Source organism: Cygnus atratus, chromosome 8 (assembly GCF_013377495.2).
Source record: "Cygnus atratus isolate AKBS03 ecotype Queensland, Australia chromosome 8, CAtr_DNAZoo_HiC_assembly, whole genome shotgun sequence".
Classification (NCBI taxonomy): Eukaryota; Metazoa; Chordata; class Aves; order Anseriformes; family Anatidae; genus Cygnus; species Cygnus atratus.
In genome coordinates, this window is record NC_066369.1 from 26,179,768 (window position 1) to 26,198,145 (window position 18,378).

At 36.0% G+C, this 18,378-nt stretch overlaps 1 protein-coding gene across 20 annotated transcripts in view; it reads right to left on the reverse strand.

Moving 5' to 3' along the window:
- The window catches only part of EPS15 (epidermal growth factor receptor pathway substrate 15), a 68,199-nt gene that overhangs the window by 12,265 nt on the left and 37,556 nt on the right, over positions 1-18,378 (reverse strand). For all 20 annotated transcript variants that reach the window (XM_050712307.1, XM_050712299.1, XM_050712303.1 and 17 more), the window contains 7 exons: positions 17,714-17,859; positions 16,699-16,858; positions 13,002-13,087; positions 7,957-8,029; positions 3,054-3,215; positions 2,236-2,433; positions 157-354 (listed from right to left, as the gene is read on the reverse strand). In XM_050712307.1, coding sequence (XP_050568264.1) covers positions 157-354; positions 2,236-2,433; positions 3,054-3,215; positions 7,957-8,029; positions 13,002-13,087; positions 16,699-16,858; positions 17,714-17,859 — 1,023 coding nt within the window. The remainder of the gene's footprint in view (positions 1-156; positions 355-2,235; positions 2,434-3,053; positions 3,216-7,956; positions 8,030-13,001; positions 13,088-16,698; positions 16,859-17,713; positions 17,860-18,378) is intronic.

Consider the following 18,378-nt stretch of genomic DNA (forward strand, 5'->3'; position numbering starts at 1 on the left):
CAGATCCCTGAAATACTCCCTCAGAATAACATCCTGAAAGTTCACTTGTACAAGTGTTAAAAAACAAAACATAATCAATCTTAATATATATTTTCATTTATTTTAACTTCACAGCTGCATTGCATTATGATCAAGCAGGCAAAACACTTTACTCACTGGAGATGCATTGTTTATTTGTTCTTCTTCTGCTATACTCTCCCTTTCAGCATTCTCATTAAGGTTAGCAGTTTCACTGCTGCTGTTGCTAAGACTAGAATGATCCACAGTTCCATTAACAAGTACGTTATGTGTCTGAGAGTGCCAACTAAATTGGTTATTTTCCAATTCTTTTAGCTCAAGAAGTTTTGTTTGCACCTGTAAACAGAAATAAATGTACATGTATCTGTACAGCAGCACACAAAAGCTAGAATATAACCATACCTTCTTAAATATAAAATGGAAGACGTATCTAAAATTCTTACTTTCCTTAAGCAAGTATAATAAAATCATGTTATTTCAAAGGGTGATATTTGAGAAAGCAGTACAAATCAGATCTAGAAGATATATAACATGGTTGAAAGAGAGACCTGAGAACCTTCTGCCAAGGAAGCAGACCATATTGCTGGCAATCACTGGAAACATCAAGACTTGTTCCCTTTTTTCCCACTCAAACTCACAAGAAGAGTTGCAAAGCTTTTTTTTTTTTTTCCTTTTAAATTACTCATTTGAAATTGCCTTAAACTCCAGAAATTAAAAAGGCTGCTTAAAAAGAATTCTCATCTTCTAAAGAAAATTACAAATTCATTATCTTCTCTCACATGACTTTTGATGTCTGCAGAATCCATAATATATCTTCCTAAGCAGACAGCGACATCCATGTCATTATTTCTACAACATGCATAATGCAGTACCTCACAGCAAACATCTACAAACTATCTGCAAGTTCTGAAGAAATTACTGAATGTGGCAGATTATGCAGAAGGATGAACACAGTTCAGATATGTAGGTATCTAAATCCCACTGATTTCTACTAGGTCAATCACCTAACAGCGTTTTCCTTGCTTTGCACATCACAAATCAGGTGGCAGCAATGACAACACCAAGGCGTCTTTCAAATACACTGATCTCAGATCAACCATTAGATACCCTTGCCTAAAGCATCAGAGGACCTCTTGTTCATTTTTTCTGAGCCAAGAGCAATGAACTTAGGAGTATTTATATAAAACAAGTCTACAACAAAAACAGGTTTTTAGTACAGTCAGGCATAACCAGTCACTTACATAATCGCATCAGATCCATTAATCACAATCATCTCTTGCTATGATTATTAGTTAATAATATTGAAATAGCACTACCTTCTTTCTACCTCTGATAAAACAACATCCATTTTTTACTCCTCAGTTTCTAAAAGTCATTCATAATTTTTATACTTGGTTTTCTGTATGTCATAAAAGCCTCTTCAACAGAAGGAAGTATCCTAGCAGTGGAAGTCTTAAAAAAAAAGACTTAAGAAGTTAGACATGAAGCACGTGAAGGAACTGATCCAGAAATCAGCCATTTCTAGGGTTCAAAGTTAATAGAAAGGCTTTGTTTTCAACTTGATAATGACATGGCTCTGGCTCACATGTTAGCAGACTGCGGGCATGTGAGAGAAGAATGGTAATGAAAGGGTGTTCAAGCTAAACATCACTGAAGTAATAAATTATTGATCGCACATACAAAGTGCAGTTCTGTGCTCAAAATCAGTACAGCAACCTCTCTGTTTCTCAGTATCTAGTCTCAATACAATTTTTTCTTACGTTCACTTTACTTTCCTCCTTCAAAAATACACTATGTCATTAATAATTTTATACCAACATCACATCAATTAAAGAATAGCAAGACCATGCCCCAGGCCATGGCTAAAGACAAAAACTTAAATTCCCTACACATCTAGTAGGGAATCTAAAGAGGCACTAGCCATTTGTTATTCATTACATTAAGAGAAATTATTTATGAAGTATAATAAATTCCCCTCTTATTATCAAAACCTGGAGAAATATCATTAAATACCTTGAGCAATTTGAGTCAGCCTCTAAGAATCCTAACTACCATACAGACATAGCCTGTGCAAGCAGTGGAAAGACATGAGCAAACAGTGAAGAAAAAAAAAACAAGTGCCATCCCCTTATGAAAAAACACTAAAGGTTGTCAGCTGAAACATTTTGGGTTTTGTTCCTTTGTTTTTTTTCCCCTCATCTTTTCACACTGCCTTACTGAATTGATTTCCTGTTGTGAATCCTGCAGATGTTGCTGAAGAGGTCCCAGCTGTGCTTTCCCAGACTCTATGCAATGCTCAAGCTCTGCAGTTTCTTGCTGCAGACGACTCAGCTCCTCTTGAGCTTTGGTCAGTTCATCTTCATACGCTGAAATCTTTGACTCCTGGCTCGTTATTTCAGCCTTCAGCATGGCAATCTAATGCATAAACAAGTATTTCAAAGCCAAATTAAAACAACAACAAAAAAAAACAAAAGACACCCACACACCTCCAAACATGTCCAGCAAATATTATTTATGACCAGAAAAGGTATGAAACCTCTATTACAGATATTATAGACCATACCTGAACAAGAGGTTAATTCACCATTGGTCTCAATGAGATCATACTATTCAAGCTGTTCTCCTAACCAACACCAGTATTTCTAATATTGAAGATAACATTTTAGACAGCAAAGAAATACTAAAGATTTATATTAGAAAAAATCCACTTTTTTTTTTTCAAACGCTCAAGAAATCAGTCCCATTAATTACCGCTTCTAATTTCACTTATATTGAGTTATAAATTTGCAGCATTTGTTTGCACACAGCCTTATTTTAGTGAGATACATGTAGCATCAGTGTGCCACCAAATATCACAAACATTGCTGAAATCAGAGATGTATCTCCTATTCTCTATTGTTCACAAAATCCTGAAGCTCATGCTGATTATTCTTTAAAATTTTTTCTCCTTCCCCAACAGCTGCAACACACTGCATGGCTACGTTCTTCAAAAAGAGCCATTTTCTCTGTCAAGGGCCTTGGCCACTAGACCTTACCAAATGGGCCTCCTCTGCACACTTCTGCCTGATATCATTAAGTTGCTCTTCCAACTTGGCCTTCTGCTCATCAAGATCATTAAGGATTTCCTGGGCTTCCTGTTTCTGAGCTTGCAGCTTCTGCAGATTATTGCTCTCCCGCTTTACTTCGTCTTGTAAATCCTGTAATAAAAAAAGATTTGCTTTGTATTTGCTCCCCACTCCTTCTTACCACTAAATTCCAAAGTATAAATTGAGGTAATGATTGGTCAGATTTCAGAGTATCAATAAGTTATCTTTCAAAGACTAGTATTCAGGCAAGCAAGTATTCTTGTTTTAATTCTAAGACAAAAATAACCACGCTATTTGCTTTTTTTTTCTTTGTAAAAATAATCTCACTGCAATATTGAAGACCACACCTCCACACAGAGATTAAGTGTTTTACTCCCAGGGAGGTAGGGTTCTATTTCAAATCTGTAAGTTGTATTTGTTTAGCCTATGTTATCTCTCTCTGTTATCTTAGCAATATATTTTAACAAGTTCCTTAACAACAGAAATCCTTTATTCTGCTCCTCTCCCCTTTGAAATACCTATTCCAAAATACAAACTCGCTTTATCAGCATAGTAAAGAAGAAAACCAGTGCCTTATTAACTCACGTGCACTTCCTTCAGTATCTTCCCAAACTCCTATTTTTTGCACAAATCAACCAAAATTTTGTTTTCAGGTAACAGTACTTGTAAGAAATGAACATTCCACATGTGAAAATATACCTTAATTTAAGAAACAGCTGTAGTTATGTATCTTGCATTTTAAATACATTAAGTAGCATCATATGATAATTAGTTCTTGAGCAACAGCAATGTTTAGACTTGGTTATTTAATGGTTAAACCGCAGAGATAACATTGAAAAGAAAAACCAAGACAAGAATTTCAAAAGAAGAAAGAACTGTCAAAGTCAAGAGGAAGAGGTAATACAGGGAGATCAAAAAAGATTAATACAAATGTATTAGATGAAAAGATTGCAGCCTTTCCAAGAAAATATGGTAATTGAAGGAAGAATTGTATACAACACTAAAGAAAGAACAGAGATGAAAGAAAATCAATGACATTAAGAAAACAAGCTGACATGAATTTCTGATTAGATCATGCATGTGTGTGCTGTTCTAAGCTAAGATCCTGTTGTCATTTTCAGGTGATTTTTATTTATTTATTTTTATTCTGTGGGTGAGACAGTTAATCCACATGTGTTAACACCTCCAGATAATCAGGACAAAAAAAAACTGTGAGGAACAGAAAGGCAGTCGGATGCTAGACAAATGGGGAACCTCAAGACAACTGGAAGACTACCTAAAGAAGCTTCATAGATGCATTTACAAAAAAGTTCAAAAATCAATGTCTCAAGTTAAGTAACAGGATTAATAGCTATACAACTGATGTACAGCAGTCAGAGTAGATGACTTACTAGTTATTTCTGATTTATGGAAGACATACCAACACGCACAAAAGGCTCTGACAGCAGCTAGCAACTTGGATAATTGGCAAACTGTTTTGATGCATTTGTTTTTCACATCACTTTGAAAAGCAAATAGCAGCTGACACACAACATAAGCAACCAGGGCGAGAGGGGGTGGATCTGGAGGTGGAGGTAACACCTTAAAGAGATTTCAGTCTCTTTTCCTCTAAAGGAAGCAAACACTCACATACACACAAGCTAAAATATAGATCACCTCCAACCTTGCTACTGCTTCTTGAATCCCAGTATCTGTCCTAGCCATAGCAGGAGAGGAGCAGCTCTGAAAATGCCTGACTAAGGCTGTTACCTCCCAGAAGTGGGAGAAAAAAAATAAAAAAAACAAATAATAAACAAAACCACAATCACATGGCCACTCCAAAAGTAAAGGTGGAGTGGACACGACACACAGAACTGGTGCGATTCTCAAACATCTTCATGAAGTAAACTAGGCCCCAACCCAAGCACTGAATTTTGCACACACAGTTTTAATTTAACAAATGTTTTAATGTAGGACCTCATTCAGTGCTTGATGTTTCTCCAAAGAAGGTGTTTTTTGAAGTTTAATTGAAGCCCAGTTTACTTCATGAAGATCTGAGTATTACCCCCAGCATAACACATTTTTGAGTACAAACTGGTATTTTTATTGGTAATCCTTGTGTTAGGTTTATGATCATTGTAACTCTCCATTGTAGTGGCGGACAAGGAAATGAGTCGAGATCTGTATTTCCACAGGCAGGCAACAGATTTAATAGCTTGCCAGTCTTGTACTTAACAAGAAAGAATAAGGAAAATCCAATGTTGGGGGGGATACTCAGAGAAAAAAAAACGTGTTTATGAAAACTCAGGCCGACAAAGAAATCAAAAGGCTAAAAGAAAAGGCCAGAAACATTCCACACTGCTTGAAAGTCCCAAAATACTTTTAACTTTTTTCGTCTAGAAATAGCATTGCACATGCAGATACATTTTCTTTCCTCCATAGATGTGAACTTGTATTAACTAACCTTTGTTCAGGAGTTGCATGCATTTGTTCTAAAAATCTCTTCACAAAGTTTCAGTGTTACACTTAAAATGGGAAACAAACCTTTTGACTTCATGACAATAAAATTCTAAGGAACACAATCATTGTTGCGAAAGCCAGGAGAATCACCACTTATTTCAGAGTCTTTGCAGGTAGACTGGTAAACCATACACATGTGAAGTGCTCGACAGAGGATCTGAGTCTTGTGAAGGCGGCCAAAAGCCCATGGCTTGAGGCAGTGCCCAGTGCTCCAACCAATACCTGGGTCCAGAAGAGCAGCTTGGTGATCAGATTGCAAGGGGATGCTTTCAAATGTTATTTGAAATGTTATTTGTTATAAACTCCACCACAGAATAAATGAGGGAAATGCCTCAGTTTCTCATGATCTTTGCTACTCTGCCCATAGCTTCTTATGAAAAAACACATCCATTAATCCTTGCTAAGAGAGAGCTGATATTTTAATAAAATAAAATTAATTTCCCTCCAACTCTTTTTCTGTTTTTGCCTCTTAGCCTCTATTTACATAGTGTATAAATTACTTAATAGAGAAAAACAGTTAACCTTTCCTTCCTCCCATACGAATCTGTTCAATCCGTCACAAACCTTGGCTATTCGTGAGCTTATAATTTATGTATGTGTACACAACCCTGGTATCATGAAACCTAGAGTGTGATGCCACTAAATTAGCTTTATCTAAGGTGGCAGATTGGAACACTGTGGAACACTGTGTTTGTGAACACCATCTGAGAAATATCACCATTAGAATAAAAACAGAAGAACATGATGTAAAGAGAACACGATGTAAAGATATTCTTAGTCTGTCACCACTGTTCTGTGAAGTTCTAGAAAGTTTCATGAAATATGCAGGTTCTCCAGCATTCAGGAACAAGGAGGAGACCAGAGGTAGGGGGCTACCAGCTCGAATAAATGCTGCAGCCACATCCCATTTGATCCTGATGGTTTCCCATTTTTCTGACAAGCCAGTAATAGACCGTTCCTTCTCTGCAGACTGACAGAACTCTAGCTCTACATTTAACCAGATATAAATAGCTTCTGTGATCACTAAGAGGTTAAAGACTTAAGACAGTTGCTTCCAACAGGACTGCTCTGGATACAATGATTTCATTCATTCTGTGATGTTGCTGACTGTCAAACACTAGACAATAAACAAGCAGATCACACTAATATTGTCACATTTTAGGCCTTCTAACATTAAAAGTAGGGATTTAATTTAGCTTTGTACAAAGGCACCACAGAGCTCAACCTTCACATGAAGGCAAACATTCTACAACAAACTAACAAAATCACCCTGTGTGCTCAAACAGAAATGCCCATAAGAATTTTTAACATTGTGAAAAGGTAATCTGCATGGTGAGGAGGGGAATGACGAGTGCATGCACAGACAGAATCACAGACAGGGTCAACTTCTGCATGCATTCCAGCAGCTGCTGAATCTGGATGCCATTGTGACAAACAGGCCAGCATCTGATTATCTTTTGAGAGGTCAGACTATTAATTATCACCCAGGCTTTAAGGATATGAAATAGCCAAGCACAAAAGTCACAATGGTTGTAACACATTGGCTTTCTTCCCCGACCTCCCAACCCCCAAGGCAAAGTAAAATGCAAAAATTCGCATTATTTAGTCTTAATCAAATAACGAGTATTTGAATTAATAAAGATTCCTCAAACAAACGCACAAATAAATGTAAATGATTAGATATAACACTGAAGTTTTTTTCTTAATGCAGCTACTCCAGCTGCTTTTGTATCTCATGATTAATTGAAATATGCTTTGCAGCATTTAATTCAGGGCTTACACTGTTAGCACCCTATACAATGATGTTGACTATATAGTTTTTAATTCATAAAACACTTGTAAAAATCGAATTTTCTATTCGATTATGAAAAGTTCAATATAATCCTTTTAAATAAAAATCAAATACATTTTTTTAGAATTCAATTATGTTAGGCAAAATTAACTTGTGGCAACATTCTTCTCGAGCCGGTAATTATTACGACTCTTAAGTAGCAGCCCCTTATACAAGTCCTTTTAATTCAGCTACTTAAGTTTACTAATTTGCAGTACTACAACGTGTTCTTCAGTTTTAATTAGACAATAGATAGTCCTGCTTTAAAATATGTATTATTTTGAAATATTTTTCATTTAAAACTCCATGTAGCCTATATATCCTAGAAGTATACACATTTATATAAATATACAGACCCCCACCAATCCACATTCATATATCAAATACACTTCAAAGTACATTTATTTTCTTAGCCACCACTCAATAAGTGATGTGATCTAGAGATTCAGTAATTCCATTACCATTAAAACATCACATGGGTCAGTATCAGATATCTGAGCAATAATTCTGTGCCTTACTTACCTGGACCTCACTTGTCCTCTGTTTGATGGTATCTTCTTTCTCCTTCAGGTCTTGCTCTACATTATTCTTTTCCCTAGAAGACCAGCAAACAATGCAAGAATACTTAAGAACATCAGCTACAGCAGGTACAGTTATCCAGCCTCCTAAACCTGTATCTCTCTTTAAATACATAGTGAAACATTAAACACAAAAGATGCAAGGGATTTCTGCTTTCCAAATTATTTACAAGACAGAAGCCCACATAAGCGTTTTGCATAAAAAAAGATGTCTTTTCAGCCAACTGCACTTTAGTGATAAGAATGGCTCAAAAACGGAAGGGGGCGGGAGGGAGAAATCAATGAAATACTGTCTTCAGTGATCTCACTGTTGCTATGGAGCACTTGTCTAATGAAAACTGCTGGGAAAAGTGGGAGGGATTGCATCAGATTCCATCTGTTAACCCCTGCAAACACAGTAATTCCTATACTAACAGCAGCTAGAAAACATTTCCAGGAGGCCAACCTGGTGGATTATTAACCTTGACTATCAAATTTTAGATGTATCTGTTGGTAAACTCAGTCAGAAGAAGAAAAGTTAGCTTGCTGTAATCCGTGTATGCTTAGGAGACTCCGTACATAGTTATTTGCTGTGTCATATCAAGTCTGTCTCTACAGACATTTATGCAAGCTTAAAAGTGACTGGTGATGACAGGGGAATTATCATCAATAAATTCTTGGCAGTCAGATAACAATAGCTTTATAAAGGAAAAAGCCACACAACTCAGAAGTGCTTGTTTAAAAAAAAAGTTTAAGAGAATTAAGAGAATAAAGCATTAGGCTTTACAGATTTAACAATAGCTTTTCTATACGGATACTCACTTTTATAGATTGTTATTAAATTCTGACATATATTGAAGTTAAAATTTGAGCAGCGATGACAGACCTAACATCTCTAAATGAACTACCACATGGAAAAGCTATCAAATGATATTACTAATGCACATTAAAATTGAGGTAACTTCATCTGTTAATAGCAGCAGATTGGTAAACAATCCAAAACAGTTAATTTTATCATTTACTCTTCTCCAATAAGGGATAAAATATTTCTGTCCACCAAGTAAAGGGGGTATCTGCTCTGAGAAAGTTGTCTTTACTCAGGCTAAGCCATAGTTGTTTGCTGCTAAACCATATGCAATGGAAGATGAAAAAAACAGGTGTCACAGATCTTAAATAAGCATTTGCTCTGAAAAGATTATTACTGTATATTATGTTCTACTACTGTTTGTCTCAGTACCTGATTAACTTGATGACTGTGCCTAGAGGGAAGGCTTACATGGATGAGAAAATGCAAGTTGCAGAGAGACGTTGAAGAACAAGGCTAGTTATTTTGTTAAGCATGAACCTTCAAGTTTCACATAACTTCTCACTCCAATTCATCAGAATGAAAGCACCATGTAAATACTACACAGATCTACCATTTCCAAAGCTATAGCACATCTCTCTAGCTAAACAAACCAGTATTTATTGCGTAGTTTTACTTAGATATTTGAAGCATCGCAGAGTTGAAAAAAGTTCTGTTGATTTTTGCCTTCTGTAACTTTCCATAAACAAAAGGGCTCAATCTCAGAGCACTTCCACAGATCTAAACACAAGTCAAGTTGAAAAATGCCATTGAGCCCTCAGACGCCTATCAAGCACAGCAGGCATTCAGGCAGATTATTGCTAATTGAAGATAAAAGATTGAATAATTGATTAGGTAAAAACAAACAACAAATAGTTGTTTGGTTGTTTTTCCAGCCTGGGTATGAAAACTGAGCAGGAAATAAATGCCAGCAGGTGAGCATGCCTTAATATACACTGTCACTCATCTATCTGAGGAGACTGCCAGAAATAAAGCTCACTTCCCTTCTATTTCAAGGGAAGTCAGGTACCTAAATCTTGCTATCTGGATGACCCTAAGCAAGCAACAGGCCATTACACCAACTCACAGCCAGCTTACACTGGCCAAATCATAACACAAACAATGAATTGGAAAAAAAAAAAAAAAAATCAAGTGAAAGAACTATTGTCAGTCAGCATAAGAAAAGCTTAGGGAGTAGCCTCAGGCAAAGCAAAACAAATTGAGCATATATAGTCTAAAAAAAGTGTCTACCCTCCCCACTCCCACTTGGAGTAATGTGTCTTTGTTTCAAAAATAATACCACAGACCTACTTAATTTACTAATTCTTCTGAATGCCTCTGTTTCTTTTACAAATTATCTACTATATGCCTGTAGGAACGCCCAGCAACTGAAAGAACCAAAAGCAAGTAACAAAATTGATTTATTGGACATGTAAGATTTCCTGGATCTTAAAGTCCCATACCACAGCACTTGAAAACAAACAAAAATACCTGTGGTCTTGACAATAACATTTGTAACCAACTTAAAGTCAATTTATGAAAGCAATACGATTTCCCTACATATCTTAATTGCAGCCAGGTCAGAAGGCCCTTTTATCAAATAAATTAAAAGCAATTATTAAAAAAAAAAAAAAAACAACAAAGAATACATGGTTTCTCTAATGCATATACTCCATGATTTACAAAACAAATAATGTCAGTAAATCCAGAAGCTTTACAACAATTTATGAATGGAGGAGTATTTATGAATGGGAGCCAGCCTATTGGAAACATTTGTGATAGTTGACAACTGAGGAGGTCCCTGTCAGCAAAGGCATTTTTAAGCTACATAAGAAACAACCCTGGCCAGGCTTCTTGGAGGCTAATGATTAGAACCCATTAGTTAAAAATGCAGAAAAAAAATTAGTTCTTTTTCATAAAAAGTGATTGATGACTGCTCATAGAGTTGATAGTATTATCTACACTCAGTTGCCCTACATTTCTTATTTTCATGTATATCCATAATTTTGGGAATTCCTAGTGTAGTAGTATTTCATTTTAGGAATGCTAGGAAAAACACAGCGTTTGTTTCCCCCAAGCTTTTCAGCTATAACAATCCAGTTACTTCCAAACCAGAGGTCAGAAGAAAGCATCTAGCCTACCCTAAAATTCTTACCACTGATTTGCTATGAAGCTGTAGATCTCTGAACTTTAAAACAAAGACTTGATGTGAACACGTGGAAGGGAGAGGTTGCCCCGTTTTTCTGGGGACATTTTGCCGTTTCCACACTTATGAGGGGCCAACTTACCAGCTATACAGTCCTTCTAACCTGATTTGTATTCAAGACAATGTAATTGCTGCTGTCCAACATGTGCAGAGGATGGCACCTCTGGTGAGGCATACCAAGTTAAGTTCAACTATTCACACTTTTAGAGCAATGTGGTACTGGTAAAGCTTGAAAGAATCCCACTCGTTTGTGGGCTGTAGCTAACTTTAAAGCACAAAAACAAAGCAGGCTTTGCTGGGGGAAGAAAAAGGTTCTATGGTTCAAAAAAGAATATTAAGAACATCTGGTCTGGCCTCCCACAACGCTGATCAAAAAAGCTTCACAAATAGCCTTCCAAAAATATAGTGCAACTGAAACGGAACTTAGAGGCCTTCCGAAGAAAACAGAACTGCTGACAGGTTCAAAATGATGCAGATTCCACAACTTCCCTAAACAAGTCATTCCCTGTACCAGAGGGGATTTACCCTCACTAATAAGTATTCTGCATTTTTCCCTCATCTAATCCTAAACCTCAGTCTTCCTCATATTATGTTTTTATTGCATTAGATTAAAAAGCTATTGTCCACCAGAAATTTTCCCACACACACTGATGAGCCACAAACACATCACTTCTATATTTTGTTGTTCAGTCTCTCAAAAAACTAAATTTTCAAAACATTGTCATTCTTTTGAAGAAAATCCTCTGGTTGTTTTTTTGTTTGTGTTTTAAACGCGCACTTCAAAAATAGACAAGTTCTATTACTGTCTCTCAGAAATGCATTGGCTTGCATGTTAGGCTGCAAACACACATGGTAAAAACAATTTAAAAATTGACACTAGTGAAAATTCTCTCTCTAAGATACTGCCAGCAAATATATATAGTTGTAAATCAAATTTTAGGTTAATAAATGTATGAGTCCAAAATTGGTATTAATACTACCCAAGGAAGAACAGAGGAAGCCAGAGCAGGGACAAGCAAGGAGGCAGTGGGAGTAAAAAGCAGTTGAAGCAAAAAACATTTATCTATTTAGGAAACAGATTGTGTTTTGACACATCGCACAATTAATTCATTCCTACAAGTGACATGAATAAGACACTCAGATTTCATCATGACAAAGCACCTTAACTGACTGTTCTTGACAGAAGGAATTTACAGTAAATTTACAATAGTACCAAAAAATCACTGAAGAAAAATATCTGCTGTCTTGAGAATATGACTAAGACTATACAGCATATATGAACTTGATTTTCTTAGTAACTTGAAATCATTATCCTAATTACCTTAGAAATAATTTTTGGAAACCAAAGGTCTTCAGACCTCTAATTAAAACGATTTTTCTCAGTGCAACCATTCCTTTCATCATACAGAAGGGAAGGATTTCCATCTTTATCACCATCAAAATCCTAGCTGAGGTCCATATGCAAACCCTCATCTTGCCACTCTGTATCTGTATCCTTCTTGAGCCTTCCTGTCTCACTTCCCTGCCTCCATTAGGAAAAAGCCCTTAAGATTCCCTCTATAAATCAAGACAGCTAATGCCAATTTGTATCATGGCTCCCACGCCCTACAGATCTGCCGTATGCTCATCTGCTAATAAAGATGAGCAAAAGAGTATTTTGATCTCAGGATGCTAGGATATGCAGTTTCCTGAAACGCCCAGAATGCGTGATGGACAGATCTTTCACAATCTTGCTGTTAATAAATGCACCCATCTGAGTTAACAAAGAATTGAGGTGTTAAACAATATTAGAATAATTTTACAGACCTGATTACGACTGATTTTAGCAAAACAGACTACATTACCTTCCGTTTTTTCTCTTAAGTATTTAATTGGCTTAACAAAAACAAATACTAACAAAAAAACCACTAAGTATAACAACTGAATCTGAGGCAACTATAACTATCCCTCCTTTACCTACCTCTGCAGGTCTACTATTTCGTTGTTTAAAGTATCAAGTTCTTTAATTGCAGAAAAATCTGCTACAGAATTGAGTCCTTGAGTACCCTGAAAGATAAAGAAAACATACTGTTAGTTTATAGTTTATGCAGTTTGACAGCTATCTTCACTTTAAAAGATAGCTTGCACTATCACAAGAAGTAGCAACTGTTCGTAGTATTAATTTGCAAATCTTTAATCTTCAAAAAAATGTTTAAAAAGTCTAAATTAACAGAAAAATTGCTAAATTAACAGAAAACACCATACATCAAACGCATCTAGTAATTCAAACAGTTTGTCTCCGGTAAACTCTTGAAAGCATGTCTTCCACAAAAGGACATTTAATCATACAAAAAAGTCTTAACTGTAAAATACATTTCATTTTAGAACAATGGCTTACTACCATTCATTTAAAACAGTTTGGGTTTGTTTGCTACTAATATACATATTTCTTCACCCTGGTGATCCTCCTGTTGCAGAGTATAGACGCTTCATTTGCAATGCTTTAAGTCGTATCTACGTAGGTTAACACAAATCTCCAGAGTACTGACTGAAACTTCAATAATACAAAGTCATAGCCCGTGAGTTCTTATTTCCTTAATATCTTTATAATAAGACGACTACTATGATACAAATTATTTCCATTTCAAAAAAGTATATATAAAAGACTAGAGAACAAGTTCTGAAGACACAAATTAGCAAATACTGTAATTGTTCTAGTCTGCCTTGCTACAACATGAACATATTTAGGAAGCCATAGTCACTGTAACTGTGTTCTATAATACATTCATTCCTTGAAGCTTTGAATAAAGTTATCTGGGACAAACACAAAGTTCAGAGGAAAGGCATATACATACAGTTAAGAAGCAGGTGATACCGTAAAAAGAAAAAAAAAAAGAAAACACAAAAGTCTTTAAATTCTGAAATTTCTCTGAAGATAAATCAAGATGCTATTAACTATATATTTATTCAAGCCTATACTGGGGAAAAAAGTAACAAAGCTTTAGTCAACAAAAGACCTAACCAGTAAATCTGAGCACATAGTGGCAGAGAATATTATTCAGCAGAACTACAGATTATTCATGCATATTTTACTAGAGCAAATGGCATGAGTTGAGAGTTAAGAAAAAATACAGCTACTCTTAAGCTGGTTAGTGTACAGCTTCTCAAACTGGCAAAAAAGCTATGAAGTTCAATTCTATCCTGAAGAAATTAGAGGAGTTTTGCTGATTTGTTCATGGTGTTCTAATGAGGAAGTTTTTCTTTCTCCTAAGAAGGAAGGAAAACTTGGTGGTATCAGCTACAAGTACAAATTCTTTCTGGGCTTTTCTCTCTAGTCAATTGAAGAAATTTTGCGCGATAATTCTAGCATCAAACTTCAACAAAATGTAGTACAATCTCATTTTCAATTCTTCATAAGAACTTTAGGGAGAGAGGCAGTCCGCAAAAGCCATTTTTAGCTTTAATTTTACAAGTAAAAAAAAGACAGGAATTGGAATTATTTGCTGCCATTTACCACACTGCAACATACATGCAAGCAACACTTCAGTTTTTAACTCAAAATAGCAATAAAAGTCAATTCCTGTCAAAATTCCAGAAAAGGAAATTGCACACAAAGTTAAGTTTAATGGCTAGTAATGCCAGTTCATGTTCTGTGACTACAAACAGTTTTAGGTAAAGAAACAGCAACAAATACTAGACTGCTGCTCTGTTTCCCATTTATGGGATTTGCATTCAAGCTTCAGAACTGAAATAAAAGTTATACTATTGGGGTAATGAAATTCTGTAAATAAACCAAATATCAGAGAACAGAATTCATATGCATGTATACTGTTGAATATCTACCAAGAAGGATAGCAAGTTAACTTTCCATACTTCAAAAATATAATGGATTACCATCATAGTTACTGATATTTCTGCTACTACTCTTATATGGGCAAGTCAGAAGAGAAAGCCTAAGTGTTTTTACTATTTAAGCCACAGCACTTCAAGAAAACAAGCAAAAAGCCTATTTCTGCACACTGCTCTTATCTTTTGGTTCAGTTCTTGAACAATAATCTTGCAAAAAAGTTCTTTTCATATCAAGAGGGCAGCATCTCTTTGGAAAAATCTCAAAATGAGCTAAACCTCCAGCTCAATCTAGTAAAATGAATTCTTGCTAAGGATTTACAAAGCTAAAGGACACCTCTTACCTTCTTTCATAATATTCTTACTCTTATATTTTATGTTAGCAATGCAAAACCCCTGCAAAATTCAACTGATGTCTAAGAGTTCTGTGAAGACAATGTACACAGAGTAGCAGTAAACAATGCTGATCTCATCTAATGTGTTCTGACCACTACATTTTCTGAAACATAATCAGCAAAAACATGGGTATCGGTCCTAACGGAAACTGTCAACTGTCACATTGGGCTACTACTCCGTCATCACTTCCCCAGCAATTTCAACAGAGTAATACAAAGTATTTTCTCTTAAGTTTAAGCAGTACACATTGCCAACACGTAACAGCCACAGAGGTCCACCCCACAAATGATTTTCTGCACAGGAGTGAATTAAGTACAATATGGCAGTTCAGATTTGCAAAACACCTTAGGATTCTTCCAGATGAAGAAAACTGGAAAACCAGCAATAATCTGAGACAGCAACATGTTGTGACACTTCAGAAAAGTGCTGTGCTATTTCAGTGATTATTTAAGAGTCTTAGAAGGATGTTCATTATTAAACCAACAGACAGTAAATATTAGAAAAGCAAAGATTCTCTAACCTTGAGAAAGCAGAGTTAACAAACTGACAGAATAATAAGGATGAAAAGCAGAGTGGTGCAGAATGGAAAAAACAGTCCAAACTAGAAAAGAGACATAGAAAGGAAAGCAAACATACAAAAAAGATTAGTAGAGTTGCAAATAAAGCAATTACTTTTTAAAAACAGAATGTAAAAGGAAATAAGATACCAGTTACAGAAACTCAAAAGTAGTGCCAAATTTTGAGTTTCTAAATTTTTTTAGGCGCAGATTTTTCATTCTGTTCAAGAGAGTTGTAGAATCAGGTCAATGTTTTGCACAACCAAGAAAAGGTAACAAACATAAGACTTTATGATGTGTAAAAACAAGTAAGAATTTGCAATGACCTCTGCCATTCAGATAAATATAACTTGAACTGCTGAGGTATAGTCTACTGTTGGATTAAGATAGATGGCAATCAACAGGCTATGAAGACATTTAAACTATCTGTGAAGAATAAAATGGTGGATCATTTACTTTTAAAACTTTAAATATTTAAACTTTATTCGGTTCACATTGTTTTGAGACTTTTTGAAAAAGAGAAACGCAAAAGAGGTAATTGAGAACACATTAGGACAAAAACGTTAAACTTGTGCGTGTTACTTCAGATGCAAACTAAGATTTCTTTAGACAGGAAAAGGATTATTCTTTCAAAATAGAAAATAATGCTTTCTCAACATAAGATCTCTCCGCTTGGTTGGCAGGTGTAATAAATGACAGCTTCATTTCGAAACATGAATGGAGCAGTGTTTTGTCACTTCTTTGCAATCAAGACTTGTTTTCTTCCTGATATTATGATATACTTAAGGTTTGCCAGTACTTGAGCTGCTTCCTGTGTAGTTTTTGAAATTAACCTTTTTTGTTTGAAATTTATACCAAGTGTGCCAAAGCCATCCTTACCTTCTGTAAACTGACACTTCTGTCTGAAGGTGGAATCATCTCTGGAGTCAGAGCCTGAGGTGGATCAATGCCCTTTGTTAATTTCTGATTGATTAAATAGAAAGCCAAAGCAAACTGTTCCTTTGAAAGCTTCCCGCAGTCCTTTGTGTCACAGAGAGCCCTGTACAGAGATGCACATGAAATAAATCATAAAGGTTTCCTGTACTTGCTGTTATTTAGAAATGTAAAAATTGCTAGTGTGTATCTCCTCTCCTAAAAAAAATGCAATACATAAGTAAGGCACGGAAATAAATAGAAAACATTAAGCAAACATAGAATGAAAAGAGAAAGTGGTTGTGCAATTTCCACAGCTCTGTCAGAGCAATTTTTCATCTCGTAAAAGGCAGAATCAGGCCTGAGTCACAACACCTGAATATTTGTAACTGAAGCTACTGCTGAGCTGAAGCACTTCTCACAGCCAACACAAGTTTATCTCATTTCTCTGACTTTCCTAAATTAAGTCATGCTAATCATACCTTGAAAAAAACGACATTTTTCCTACCAGAGTGCCATGCAATAGCTTATAGTGGGGAAAAATTTAGAAAAATACACCACCACACAGCGGGTGTCATTACTGACTGTAATGAAAGACAAACGAGTCACAGAATTAGATGGGCCATAAATCTTACATGCTAAGAATTTTACACAGATAATCCTCAGATGGCTAGTATCAGCGTTCAGATACACAGCAACATTATGCCTCCTTAAATCAGGTATTCAGCTAAAGCGTAGTATTTGTTTGTAACCATCTGTTCAGGCTCTTTACCTCCTCCAGCTAGGAAATAACTCATAGCATAAACCTGTTCCTCACCCACCATTTCTGTCCATTACTAGAAGCAAGTAAGTTACCACTGTTAATAAAGAGGCCACGCTATCATATACAAAAATAACAGCTTTCACTTTTCATGAAAAGTGCTAGGAAAGAGCAAGAACCATGCCATCGCCTAAACAGCTGTCAAGGAAAAATAATCCCTACCAGATATGTGCAAGGAGAGCAGAAGGCAGTCCCGTCTTCAAGAATAGTTCTCTGGCTTCCACACCTGACACAAATCCATCCATGTCCTTGTCAGTTTTCACAAAGATCTCATCGTACTTAATTTTGTCTGCAGGCGATACAACCCACTGAGGGGAGGGGAGGGGGGTAGAAGAGGGGAAAAAAAATTAAAAAAATGCTAAGATAAAGACAGCTCTCTCAGATAGTTATATGCTTTCAGAGTTACATAATTCAAGGACTACAGCACAGATTTTAAAAGTGATATAGGTGCCTAGTTTACGAACCAGTTTTACTGCCCCAAATAGTCCTGTACAGACATCCACATGCAACTCCAAAAGCAGTATTTATATCAGTGAAACACCATGGCTGGTTGATACTGCTCCACCTCTTTGCCTGCGCATTAGAAGTATTCCTTGAGGCCCAGATCTCCTCACAGCATTGAGTTGTGCCCTCATCATTGTGTCACAGCCCTGCTTACTGTCTGGCTCCATCAATTTTATTCCTCTTTACAGCTGGAGAGCTTTAGCTGGAGGGACTGAAGAACTGGTCAAGCATGGAGTTAACAGTTGGGACATTCTAAATTGTAGGTTTGAAGCTCTCATCAAGGTAACAATGGGAACTAGAGCCACAAATCTTACTTAAGCAAT